The sequence below is a fragment of the Schistocerca piceifrons genome, chromosome 2, assembly GCF_021461385.2.
Source record: "Schistocerca piceifrons isolate TAMUIC-IGC-003096 chromosome 2, iqSchPice1.1, whole genome shotgun sequence".
NCBI lineage: Eukaryota > Metazoa > Arthropoda > Insecta > Orthoptera > Acrididae > Schistocerca > Schistocerca piceifrons.
In genome coordinates, this window is record NC_060139.1 from 842,333,484 (window position 1) to 842,346,337 (window position 12,854).

General features: G+C 34.9%; 1 protein-coding gene across 7 annotated transcripts in view; it reads right to left on the reverse strand.

The window, feature by feature from the left end:
- Positions 1–260: 260 nt before the first annotated feature.
- LOC124776757 (long-chain-fatty-acid--CoA ligase 4) overlaps positions 261–12,854 on the reverse strand; it is a 263,835-nt gene continuing 251,241 nt past the window's right edge. For all 7 annotated transcript variants that reach the window (XM_047251886.1, XM_047251891.1, XM_047251887.1 and 4 more), the window contains 7 exons: positions 11,050–11,247; positions 10,812–10,948; positions 10,588–10,727; positions 7,320–7,492; positions 4,130–4,393; positions 3,154–3,426; positions 261–1,420 (listed from right to left, as the gene is read on the reverse strand). In XM_047251886.1, the coding sequence (XP_047107842.1) occupies positions 1,266–1,420; positions 3,154–3,426; positions 4,130–4,393; positions 7,320–7,492; positions 10,588–10,727; positions 10,812–10,948; positions 11,050–11,247 (1,340 nt within the window). In that variant the 3' untranslated portion in view covers positions 261–1,265. The remainder of the gene's footprint in view (positions 1,421–3,153; positions 3,427–4,129; positions 4,394–7,319; positions 7,493–10,587; positions 10,728–10,811; positions 10,949–11,049; positions 11,248–12,854) is intronic.

The window sequence follows — 12,854 nt, forward strand, 5'->3', positions numbered from 1 at the left end:
ATTAATAAGTTTTATATGACCACATTTTCAGTTTACCTGTAGGAGCATCTGCTTCAAGTTAATGTAAAGACCACAATTTACTTACACTGTTTCTAATCAGAATCTTCTACAGTTAAAGCCTCATTTTACAGTCACACCATTCCTTACATCCCATTACATATCATTGGACGGAGTTCTGAGAACTTCAGATATTGGGAAGCTTCAATTAAATTATACACTACAGGTTTCTCACCTTATCCATGATTTGAGGAAATATATAATTTAACAGCAAAATTAGATTTATTGCACATACAAATATCTGTACACATGATTTATACATACTGAAAATCTTTACAGCTCCATTTGACCACTTTTAGCCCCACATGATTTATGTACACAGTGCAACTCTTCCACATACAGTATTATGTAGGAATGTGTGTACAAGGTACACCGATGACTGATGAAATCTTACAATGTGGAAATATGAATGTTTACAAATGTTTAGCACCTTATCCAATTTAACAATTTTACATATGAACAATGTATATATGACCTGTGATGGTACTGCTGCTGTACATGGTACTTTAATGCAGCAGAAATGTTTACAGTAATAATTAAAGCTGAATTCAATTATTTGAATACAAACTGATCTCAGATCAAGATGTGAAGCAGAAATGCCTCTTTTCACTTCATCCGTAACAATTCCTCACATCAGTACACTAACAAAATTAAACTTATCTGGGCATTATTTCACAACAGTGCAAAAAAGGCTTTGCGTGATGTATAATGTGATACTAAATAATTTCATGTCATGTTCATAGTTTATAAGTCAACTGGTGCCTATTCACAGCACATGAAAAAACAACATCCATGCACTGCATGGAATTCTTAAAATTACTGTGCATAGCATTTATGAAATAAGATGATCTCTTGAGCCTATATAATATATTTATGTAAACCAGTACTTTGACATCACTTCGAAAGTTCTGCTTAGCTGCTCAGTTTTGAAAGTTTGCAAAAAATATAAATTACAAATGACTGCCCTAAACAGGAATTGCAATAAATACACTCACTAATCACTAAACACAGCAGTAACAAAAATATACATAATGTGTCATTCTCACACAGTCAAATGTTCCTACAAATTCAAATAACTTATACTTTCTTGTACTTTAACTTCCACCCCAATTAGATGATTAGAACCACAGCCAATCTGAAGAGCCTTCCAGCTCATTTCCAGTCCATTGCATTTTAATTTCCAAATCCTTTCTGGATTACTCCAACAATCATGAAGCATACATTCTGTTTATTTCGTGCTGGTATCGTTCTTGAATATCCTTGCGTTTCAGTTTGAAAGCTGCTGTCACCAGTCCCATATCAGGTGACCAAACTTCCGTGCAGAGCTTTATAACGGCTGGCATCTCAAACTTTTCTAATTTACCTGTAACAAATATTCATTATTATTTTCGCACAAATATTCATTATTATTTTCGCACAAATATTCATTATTATTTTCGCACAAATATTCATTATTATTTTCGCACAAATATTCATTATTATTTTCGCACAAATATTCATTATTATTTTCGCACAAATATTCATTATTATTTTCGCACAAATATTCATTATTATTTTCGCACAAATATTCATTATTATTTTCGCACAAATATTCATTATTATTTTCGCACAAATATTCATTATTATTTTCGCACAAATATTCATTATTATTTTCGCACAAATATTCATTATTATTTTCGCACAAATATTCATTATTATTTTCGCACAAATATTCATTATTATTTTCGCACAAATATTCATTATTATTTTCGCACAAATATTCATTATTATTTTCGCACAAATATTCATTATTATTTTCGCACAAATATTCATTATTATTTTCGCACAAATATTCATTATTATTTTCGCACAAATATTCATTATTATTTTCGCACAAATATTCATTATTATTTTCGCACAAATATTCATTATTATTTTCGCACAAATATTCATTATTATTTTCGCACAAATATTCATTATTATTTTCGCACAAATATTCATTATTATTTTCGCACAAATATTCATTATTATTTTTGCACCAAGTATTAACTCACTGTACATTGAAATATTTAACTTTGCAGTAACTGGTAACCTTAGGATTCACAGATTAATACTTTTACTTTTTAAGAAGCTAAAGATATGAGCAACCTCCTGCAATTTTTGGATTAATGTAATTCCCGATCTGAGAAAGAACTGAAAAATGTTAAGTGTTAGGTGTTCAGATATGCACAAAGATTACTGACTTGGCAAAACTTAACTAACCAATCACCCATTACAGGTACTCTCCCTCTTTCCCATACCAAAATAAAATCTTGCAAATCAATTTTAAAGTATCTTGTTACAAAATGGTATTCTGTTGTAAAATTTGTTTTTGAATTTTAGTCTCAACATAAAATGTTAACACATTAGGTTTTTTAGTAACAAAATTGGTATAACAACATAGTCAAGTCTGAACATGCAGAGAGCAAACTATGAACCAGATGAGGAACAAGCACAGTGAAACTTTTTTTTAGATTGCCTTCCACAGGTTTGATGTGTTGCCCAAAATTACATAAACACTTCGAACTTTTTTGCATGATGAGTTTTGTTACAATGCTGCAAATGTGATATGGATAAAATTTAACTATGATAGACTTACAGGAAAGATGCTTTTTTCACTTGCCCTATTTCAAAATTTAGTTAAGCCATAATGCTGTGCTGGTTTGGGCAGCACTGGATCAAAGAATAAACTGATTTATCAACCCATGAGACAACTCCAACTCTTGTTGCGATTACATAATGTACCTAGTAATTTACACTTTTGTTGTTACCCTCACAGTACTGGGGGTGTGTTTAAGACACTTCTTACACACCCTTTAAAAAGTATACAGTGAGTAAAGATGAATGACTCACTAAATATGTATTTTTAAAAACTCTAGTGGTTGTCAATGTATCCTTTATGTGCGCACATTACAGAAAATGTGTTATTATTGTTGTGTTTAATTCAAGTTAAAATGTTTTATCATTTCACTGGACTGATGTATTGAAAAATTTTAAGCTACTGAAGTATAGGTTTTATCTTAAACTCATTTCACCACCACACAAAACAATGACAATTTTATGGTTTTGGAAACTTACATTTCTTTCCATGTTCAGCAATTTCTTGAAGAACAGCCTTCTCAACTGCTGGATTTACACAAAGATTTTCAAATGTGTCATTAATTCCAATCTTCTTGGCAAGTTCTTCTAGATGAGGCTGGCTAGGTACAACTAACGCGACAGCATACGTCTTTGTAGGATCCCCATACAGACAAATGTTTTCTATAACAGGGCAGGTTTTCAATTCAGATTCTACTTTCCCCAATGAGATATATTCTCCCATCTGCAGCTTCACCAAGTCCTTTTTGCGATCTGTGGATAGATTAATGTGTTACTTTTGAGTATGTGCAAATTAATTGTACGAGTGTGATGTGTGTACTTTCACCACTGATTCTCAACTGCAATGGACATATGATTTTACAAGCACATCTGTCAGCTCAAATTCTATCAAGATACTTTATGGCAAGTTAGAGGTGTGCCAAGTTTGACACTTTTACATTAAAATTACAGGTAACTGAATGCAATATATAAACTATGTATATAAACCACAAATGCACTGTAATATAATGAAAGCTGAACAAAATATGAATTGTATTACAGGACTGTTTTAATAATAGGGCAGTGAGGACAATGAATTTTTTCAACAGATGCAAAGAATTTTTTATATTTTATAGCCACTGTGTGAACTACCACATACCATCTCTCATATGCCTTCCACATTATTAAAAGGAAAGAACAACATAGACCACTGTTATATAGTACTGCTGGCTTGGCATGCCAAAAATAAGTACCAGCAGTTATGTTTAACTGCTATTTAAAATTTTAACATGACAATTTTAAGTAATTTGAAACTATGCTTGCAGAATAAAAGTCAGTGGTTCAGCATTTTAAATAAGATTTAGGAATTGTGGAATACAGTAACTCAATTAGTACAGTCACAATGCAGTATTGTCTTTAAATACTGACTTCTTGGAGATTTTAAAGTCTCCGACAGTAAAATAGTTTCACAACTCACCAATGATTTTTATAACACCATCTTCATGGATTTCACCAATATCACCAGTCTTAAACCACCGTCTTCCATCTTCTTCAAAGAAGTCTTCTTTTGTCTTTTCTGGATTTTTGTAATAACCTGGTGATATGTTGTCACCACCTATAAGAATTTCTCCTCGGGGATAAGGTTTATCTCTCACCCTGTAATGTCCTTCTTCCCAGTCTGTAAGTCTCACATCACAAACAGTTGTTGGTCCACCTACACGGCCAGTAGTTTCATCATGAACTGCAAAGAGAATAAATAATTTCATGCTTATATATTAATACTGAAGACTAACAGCTGTGATTACAGAAACCTTACTTTACTGTTAAGTAATCCACATACCAATTTGCATACCAAACATATTTGCTTGATTGAAGGCTGGAATGGTAATCATATGGTTTTAACAAAGAGAAATCTTAATCTTAAGTAGCAACCATTATACATCAAGGCTGCGAGATAGGACTAACAATTTAGATGATCTGTATGTATCAGGCTGATAAATTTTGCAGTTCAGATTCTGTGGATGCCTATAGAGAACTGGCATCACAAAGAGATTTTATAAAAAGTAAAGTGATTAAAACTACTAGCATCTGGTATACAACTTGGCAAATGAGCCTTAAATGAAATGCTATCTATATCTGTATTCATATTCTGCAAATCATTGAAGTTCATGGCAGAGTACAGTGCATGCAAATGGAAAATGGTAGAGATCTTAATAGGTGGTAAACAGTATGATCACGAATTAGTCTCACCTCAAGTAACTGTGTGTGTCCATCCAAAGCGACTATTAATCAAATTGCGTGCATATGGAGTATCGTCCCAGCTGTGCGACTGGATTCATGATTTCCTCTCAGAGGTCACAGTACATAGTGATAGCCGGTAAAGCATCGAGAAGAACACAAGTGATACCTGGCATTCTGCAAGGCAGTGTCATAGGCCCTCTGCTATTCCTGATTTATATAAATGATAAAGATGATAATCTGAGCAGTTCCCTCAGATTTTTGCAGATGACACTAATTTACCATCTAGTAAAATCAGACGATCAATTCCAATCACAAAATGATCTAGAGAGAATTTCTGTATGGTGCAAAAAATGGCAATTGGCACTAAACAAAGAAAAGTGCGAGGTCATCCACATGGGTAGTAAAGGAAATCTGATAAATCTCACCAATCTAAGGGCTGTCAATTCAACTAAATACCTAGGAATTTGAATTACGAGCAACTTAAATTGCAAAGACCACATAGATAATATTGTGGTGAAGGAGAATGCTTTGTTGGCAGAACACTTAGAAGAAGCGAAAACACACACACACACACACACACACACACACACACACACACACACACACACACTAAAGAGACAGCCTACATTACACTTTTCCATCCTCTGCTGGAATATTACTGCAGGTGTGGGACCCTTACCAGATAGGATTGACAGAGGACATGGGAAAGTACGAAGGGCAGCTCGTTTCGTGTTATCGCACAATAGGGGTGAGAGTTTCACTGATATGATATGTGAGCCGGGGTGGCAGTCACTGAAACAAAGGCAGTTTTCTTTGTGCCGAGTTCAATCACCAACTTTCTCTTCCGAATGCGTAAATAGGGAGAAATGATCATCATAATGAGCTAAGAGAAATCAGAGCTCGAACGGAAAGATTTAGGTGTTCCTTTTTCCCATGCACCATTCAAGAGTGGAATGGTAGAGAAGCAGTATGAAAATGGTTCGATGAACCCTCTGACAGCTACTTAAGTGTAAATTGCAGAGTAACCATGTAGATGTAGAAAGTGCTTGGAGGTAGAATGACCATAAATTTAGCTGTGGAGAACACAAGAGTCAGATTTATTACATTATTACCTGTGAAGGACATCACTAGAATCTTTTTTTCTAGTTTTGTTACTCAAGCCACTGCCCAATTGGAGTAACAGAAAAGTTTGCATTTTCTTTCAAAGAAGCCACAGGGTTAATTGTGAACTCTCATACATGGTCAAATTGCAGTGGAAATCTTTACAATGTAAGAGTTTTGCATCGTGAAAAATCTCCCACAAATGTTCACCCCCATGGTCTAAAGTGAGTCCAAGAATCACTTCCCAATGCTTGTCTCATCAAAGCAATGATAAAAATAGATACTTGAGCTAGTACAGAAGGAGGGTTCTGTCAGTTCTCTCTCTGCAAAACAGTGGATAGTGATATACAAACAGAGGTAGAAATGCTGAAAGGGAAGAGAAAAATGGCATTTTTAAACCAAGATATTCCATTTTGGAACATTTTTGATAATGTAAAGTGTTGGCACAAAGTTTTAAACTGAAAATTTCAAAACTGACCCGTTTAGTGTGGAAATAGAACTAACCAAGCTTAGAGCACCTAAGCATAGAGCAGAAACTAACTTTAACAATATGGCAATAAGAGAAATTGGGGGAGCAGCTGGAATGATTGAAACCATTAACCATTTCTTTTGAAAATTCATCTTTAGCATCTCATGTAAATCTAGTTGCTGAATTGATTGATGAGGGTTAGCAGAGTCAACATATGTCTTCATGAACTTCAGTTTGATCAAGATTTTTATGTCAAGAGCACAAGCCATAAGATAGAAATATATTTTATTTCTGAATACAGTTTGAGATCTGAAACATTAAAAGTAGCTTATATGACTGCATGTCATTACAGCAACACGTCAATGTTATATCTTCTCCCAGGCCTATTGCTGCTCAACAGTTTTTCCATTTGTATTCCAGCCAGGGTGTTCCATACCTCATTGGAGTTTGAATAGTAACATTATGTTGAGGGACCTATTTTCCTCTTTCAATGTGTCAATATTTAAGAAAATCACTCACTTTTTATAAGATGTAAAATTAGACAATTCAAGCATCAATTGGCCATCTGTCACATGGAATTCATCTGGCAATTTATTTTTCCCTTCCACTTTAAGAGTATGATCACCACTCCAGTTCACACATGCATCTTAATATGGCCCACTCATTTTTTGTATGAAATACTTACAATCACTTTGGGTTGATGACTTTATATGGGAGCTTCTGGCACATGAAGTGTTAAGAGCATGCAGACATTTCTAGTACAGCAACTAAGTACATTAACTGAAAATTCACACTTTTGAATGGCACAGCAAACATTAACAGGCTAAAGGTAACTTCAGATAGTTTTACAACTTACCATCCATAACTGTGGCAGCTGAGCAGGTTTCTGTAAGTCCATAACCTTGAATGACTTTCACACACAGGCAAACTTTTATGAGTTCATGAGTGTCAGGAGAGAGGGGGGCACCACCACTCATTATCATACGAACTCTACCTCCAAGTAGTTCCCTTGGTTTCCTGAACACCAACCTGAGAAATAAAGTGTTATTAAACTTTCCTGACATCCTACAAACGAAAGTTTATTTGTAAAATCAACAGCCAACTTTTTTGTAGCATGGCAACTCTCATGAATTTAAGGTTCTGCCAAGCTGACTAATAAATTTTCTACAAAATTATTACTCATTTTAGTGGACCATTTAGAATTTCAGATACATTCAAATATAGTAAAGTGAGCTCCAACTTATATTTGGTAGCAAAATTTTTTGCAAGATATTTATCAACATCCATTTCATAACCTTTTCCTGATTATCAGAACTAGTATGAGACCATTCACAACCAACTGAATGCTTGGCGAACAGTCTATGGAAATTTATTAATAATGTAACAATTTCACACCGAGTCATCGAACAGTGGCCGATTTGGTAAGGTCTATACTACTTTGACTCAAATTTCTGCAGAATCTGATTAGTCAAGACCCAAAATTTCATAAAAATTTCTCTTTTCTGTAAATTTGCCACACACGGTTTACAACCTATGAATTTTGAGCCTTTTGTAATTTTATCTTCCTCAAAAGGATAACTGAAAAACCCAAGCATGTCGACAACTTAATGCGACTGTACAAATTTCAACAGATCTATTATGATTACCTTTGCAATCCTGTAAATACTTTTCCTGTGGTGAGAATTACATGGGTAAATGGTCACTTATTAACACAGCAATGAGCAATAGTGGGCAACTATGTATCCTTTTAAATGCATTTCTCACCAAGAAGTCTTCAGATACCAGTAATCCTTTTCAGAGTGATATTATACTACTATCAAAGCTTCTTTTCAAAGTGAAACTGAAGCTTTACAATTTAACAACAGTGATTTGTATTGTTAAATTGTGCATTTGCATTGATGGATACATTATTTTTTCATTTAACCAATTCATGTTTATTATAATGTTAGTTAGCATTAACTGGATGGTGAAATTCATACAAGGAAGGCCAATTACAAATGTTACAGGTGGATTATTTATTGGTAGTTTCCTCCAGATATGTTTTTGCTACTAACAGATTTTGTTGTGTCATTTCACCTATTTACATAATTTTGGTGCAGGGTTTTCAAGCATAAGGTGGGAGAGCTATTTGCCCAACAAATTGCACAAAAATCTTAATGAAGGGTGGTAAAGAACACATTTCAGATAATTAACAGCTTTTAGAGCAATTTAACTTGGCAGAAAGAGCGACTGGACAAATCACAAATTAAGTAGTAACATTACCAAAGACCCAGAAGTGAAAGGAAAAGACAAAGTCCTGATAACTCATTTTTCAAGAAAGGAAATGCTCAAAGCAAAGACAACTTTCACACCAACAGTTGATGCTGGTACTACCAACATTGTGTTTCAGACAGATGACAGGCTCTGAGGTCCACAACTGTTTCGTGTACCCACAATATTTCAAGGCAACTATGTGGTATCAGGTGGTTACAGCTGTTATTGCTGGAAAGTAGCAACTGTCAGTGTCCACACAGCTAGTCTGTTATGGAGACCCCATTTGAAAGTTGAATATGTGCAACAGAGTTGCTTGCACACAGCTGAGACTCTGAATATATTACCAAGAGCAAAACTGGCCTTTTGTACAGGCACCAGATTACCTGTGCTGCTACTGTCATTGAGTATCACTGGCTAGGATCCAAACAAAAATTCTTAGATAGCTCTCAACATGTTGCTGTTTAATTTTCATCCTAATCTATTTTTCCTCTATATCCAGTGGTGGGCATGGTTCCAGGCTGGACATAACCAACCCTGAGTGCCTTTTTAAAGTTATTCACTGAGCAAACATGCCTTTCTTATCACACCCCCAGAAAGACAAGACTGCAAATTTAATCCTTGTTTAGTCACCTACTGCAGATTTATCTCGTTGAATCTGATTTAGATGATAGTGTTCATCAAAATGGTCTTGGACAGACAATAGGCCAATATACAGCATTCCACACGAGGAATCTCTTGTACCATGTTTCTTGAGGCCAAGATCACCTGACAGGTTATAACAAATTCATTAGCAAAATGGAGGAATTTTGGATCTTGTGAAACATTTGTGTATATGGTTGAGGACTACACTTTTGGACTGGAACCTATCATGAAATTAAGTGAAATTATTGTTTTAACATATTATTGAGGTCATTGCAAATCCAACAAGCTCCATTTGGGAAGTAGTCTTCTTTCAAAGTAATCTTCCCAGCATTTGCTTTTAGGAATTTATGAAAATCATCAACAACCTAAATCAACTGCAAGACAGAGCTTTGGCTGCCAGGATCTTGATTGAGTTTTAGTGTCTAACCATAGCATCATATCACTGCTTTTACTCCCAAAATATGTTATCTCTGTGACAATCCCACAGTGTTTCCCAGTTTTTTGTTTTATGTCCAAAATGTGCAAGATCGATTTGTTTCCAGTTGAGGCATTGAAGTATTAATGTAAAATTTACTTCACATTGGAGACCAAGACCTCTACAAGCTCTGAATTGGCAGGCACTATTAGTATGCTACTAGTAACTGTTTCCAGCATGATCACAGCATAGCCCCAACTGCATATTCTGAAAGACCAGCACTAACTGCTATTATCTCTTGATATAACTGGTTCTTTAATACATTTAGTAAATGTGAGATAACTAAATCATGTGAAGCAGTATGCCCTTTTCAACATTTTAACAAATTTATCTAGCCAGTTGTAATGGCACACACAGGCCGACAAAGAATTCAACTGAAGCATTAACTTTCTCTACTTGCAGAAATAATTGCCAGAGATGACAGGAACAATAGGTGACAAAATATTCTAGGTGTGACTGAAGATTAAACTCTAAACCTTTCAAGTTTTGGTCCAGTACTTAGCTGTACTTAACACTGTCATCAAAAAGACAAACAAAACTGGAAACTTTACCAGTTTTCAGATGAACCACGTATATGCCTTTCTCCCCCCCCCCCCCCCCCAAAAAAACACTTTTACATACATTGTCAATGTTGAATATCCAATATGTACTAGCACTTTGTTACTAATTTTTTTTACAGCATTATTATTCAAGTGGTTTACAGGCTCTTTAAAACTGTTAAAACTACCTATTTACTCCAGACAAAATGTAGTACCTGTTAATCAAAGGTGTGTCAAAACCTCTTCTCATCCAGGTTTTCCTGTAGTTGAAAGCAAATGTAAATAGAGCTCTTTGGAATGCACCACTTTTTGTAACTTTGTCACCTATTCCTTTGGAAATACGATCCAGAATGAGCTGAAATCAATTCAAAAGTTTTATTTAACATTGTGTTCCTAGTATATTTAGTGTGTACTGCAAGTAGAAGACTAGTATACTTACAGGTACACTAGATAAACAAGTTGGCCGTAGAACAGAAGCATCTCCTTTTGTTCCTCTTTTGATTTTACTCGATGTGTCAATCATTGTTAATGGCGTCGAGTATCCAATAGGTACCCCACACAGCAAGCACACCGACTCTGGAAAAAAATAAAAATAAAATAAATAATAATAATAATAATAATAATAAACATGACAATTTCTTTAATAACTAAAATTGATATGGCATAAATTTGCTTACCAACAAGAAGTTCAAAGACGTGAGCAAGGGGAAGGTAACCTAAAAACACATCAGCATCTGTAATTTTAACAGCGTCCGAATATGCCTTCAGTGTGCTCATCATATTTCTGTGTGTCAGTAAGACTCCCTTGGGTACACCAGTTGAGCCACTTGTGTACATGATTATTGCAATGTCGTCAGGTGTTGGTGATACTCCACCTGTTGGAAATTAAGTGTTCAAAATATTACTGGATGTACTGATTATTTGAAATCTAGACACAGTCTTAAGTTTATAACCATGATCGCAATCTTAGATGAAATCTAAAACTGATAATTTCAAGCATAAATTCTTCCAAATCAAAAATGTACGAAGCTTTATTTTTAAGTGCACTTTTACCACTACATTTGTCTGATAGTGATGAACCATTGTGACACTACATAATTTGGGAGAACCCTGCAGATTTAAGGGTTGTGTTTACATCAACAGTATCTACATTAAACAATCAGAATTTTTACAAAAACCAATGCATTTCTTCATCTTTATATCTACTCTGCGAGCCACTTTATAGTGAATGACTGACTTCCGAGATTGTTCTATTTCATTCACATATTGAGCAATAAAAATGTGACTCCTACATATGCCCTAATCTTATTTCATCCTCATGATCCCCCAAGTGATATCTAGGGCATTAGCAGCAGAATTATTGCACCTATTTCTTTAAATACTGGTCATTTAAGTTCATAAACTTATTTCACAAGAACAAGGTCACTTTTCTTCCTACCACCACCAAATATTCACCAAACATCTTTTGGAAGGACTGCACCAACCTGTTGTGCAGACATGTCTGAATTCTTTGCTGTCATGACAGCATAGGGGATCGCAATCCCACAGCTGTATTGTTGAATTAAGTGTACAAGCCATTTCTTTTAAATGCATTGTAGTTCCCCTGACTCCTTCCAACAAATTAAAGTCTTACATTCACATTCTCCTCTAAGATTGTGAAACCACTTGTTAGAATTACCCCTAAAATTTGAATGATGTGACATGCTTCAGTATATATATATATATTACATTAAATGGAAATTTTGTCCAAGTCTTTTGTGCCTTTGTCACTGTGTAACAACCCTTTTCTGAAATAGCATCAGCTAACAATTTGACAGTTGCACTGCTGAAATCCAGTTGTATGGCACAATTCCAAATTTTTTGAATACAGAGAAGCATTCAAAGTCTAGACATTCAAAGTCTAGACAAAGCACTATTGTAGTGTTTCAGAGGAACACGCTAAATCTATTTTCTGCACTAAAATCTATTTCAAATCACAGACTCATTTTACATATCTAAATTTTCCAAATGTCATTACAAAGGACAAACTTTGATGACGTGTTGAATTTTTTGCCAAGTAGTTCAGTGTCTGGAACCACAGTCCAAAGAGGAATTTGTGTGAAATGAACTATTGACATCCCTTTCACACTGACTTAATGAGGTGCATTTGGAGAATACAAACTAAACCAAAAAATATACGCCACCTAAGGGTACAATTACATTGCAGTTTTAAGTCAATCCAAGTCTTCAAGATTTTAATGATGACAGATGTGTTACACTGAGGTCACAGAAGTCATGGGATAGTAATGTGCACATATACAGATGACAGTAGTATCACATATGCAAAGTATGGAAGGACACTGTACTGGCAGAGCTGTCATTTGTGCTCAGGTGATTCGTATGAAAAGGTTGAAAGACAGCTAAAAAACAGGGACTGAGGACAATCCATAGAATATGCCATAGAGAAACGGAGGTCCTGAACTAGAGACTACATGTCCTCTGC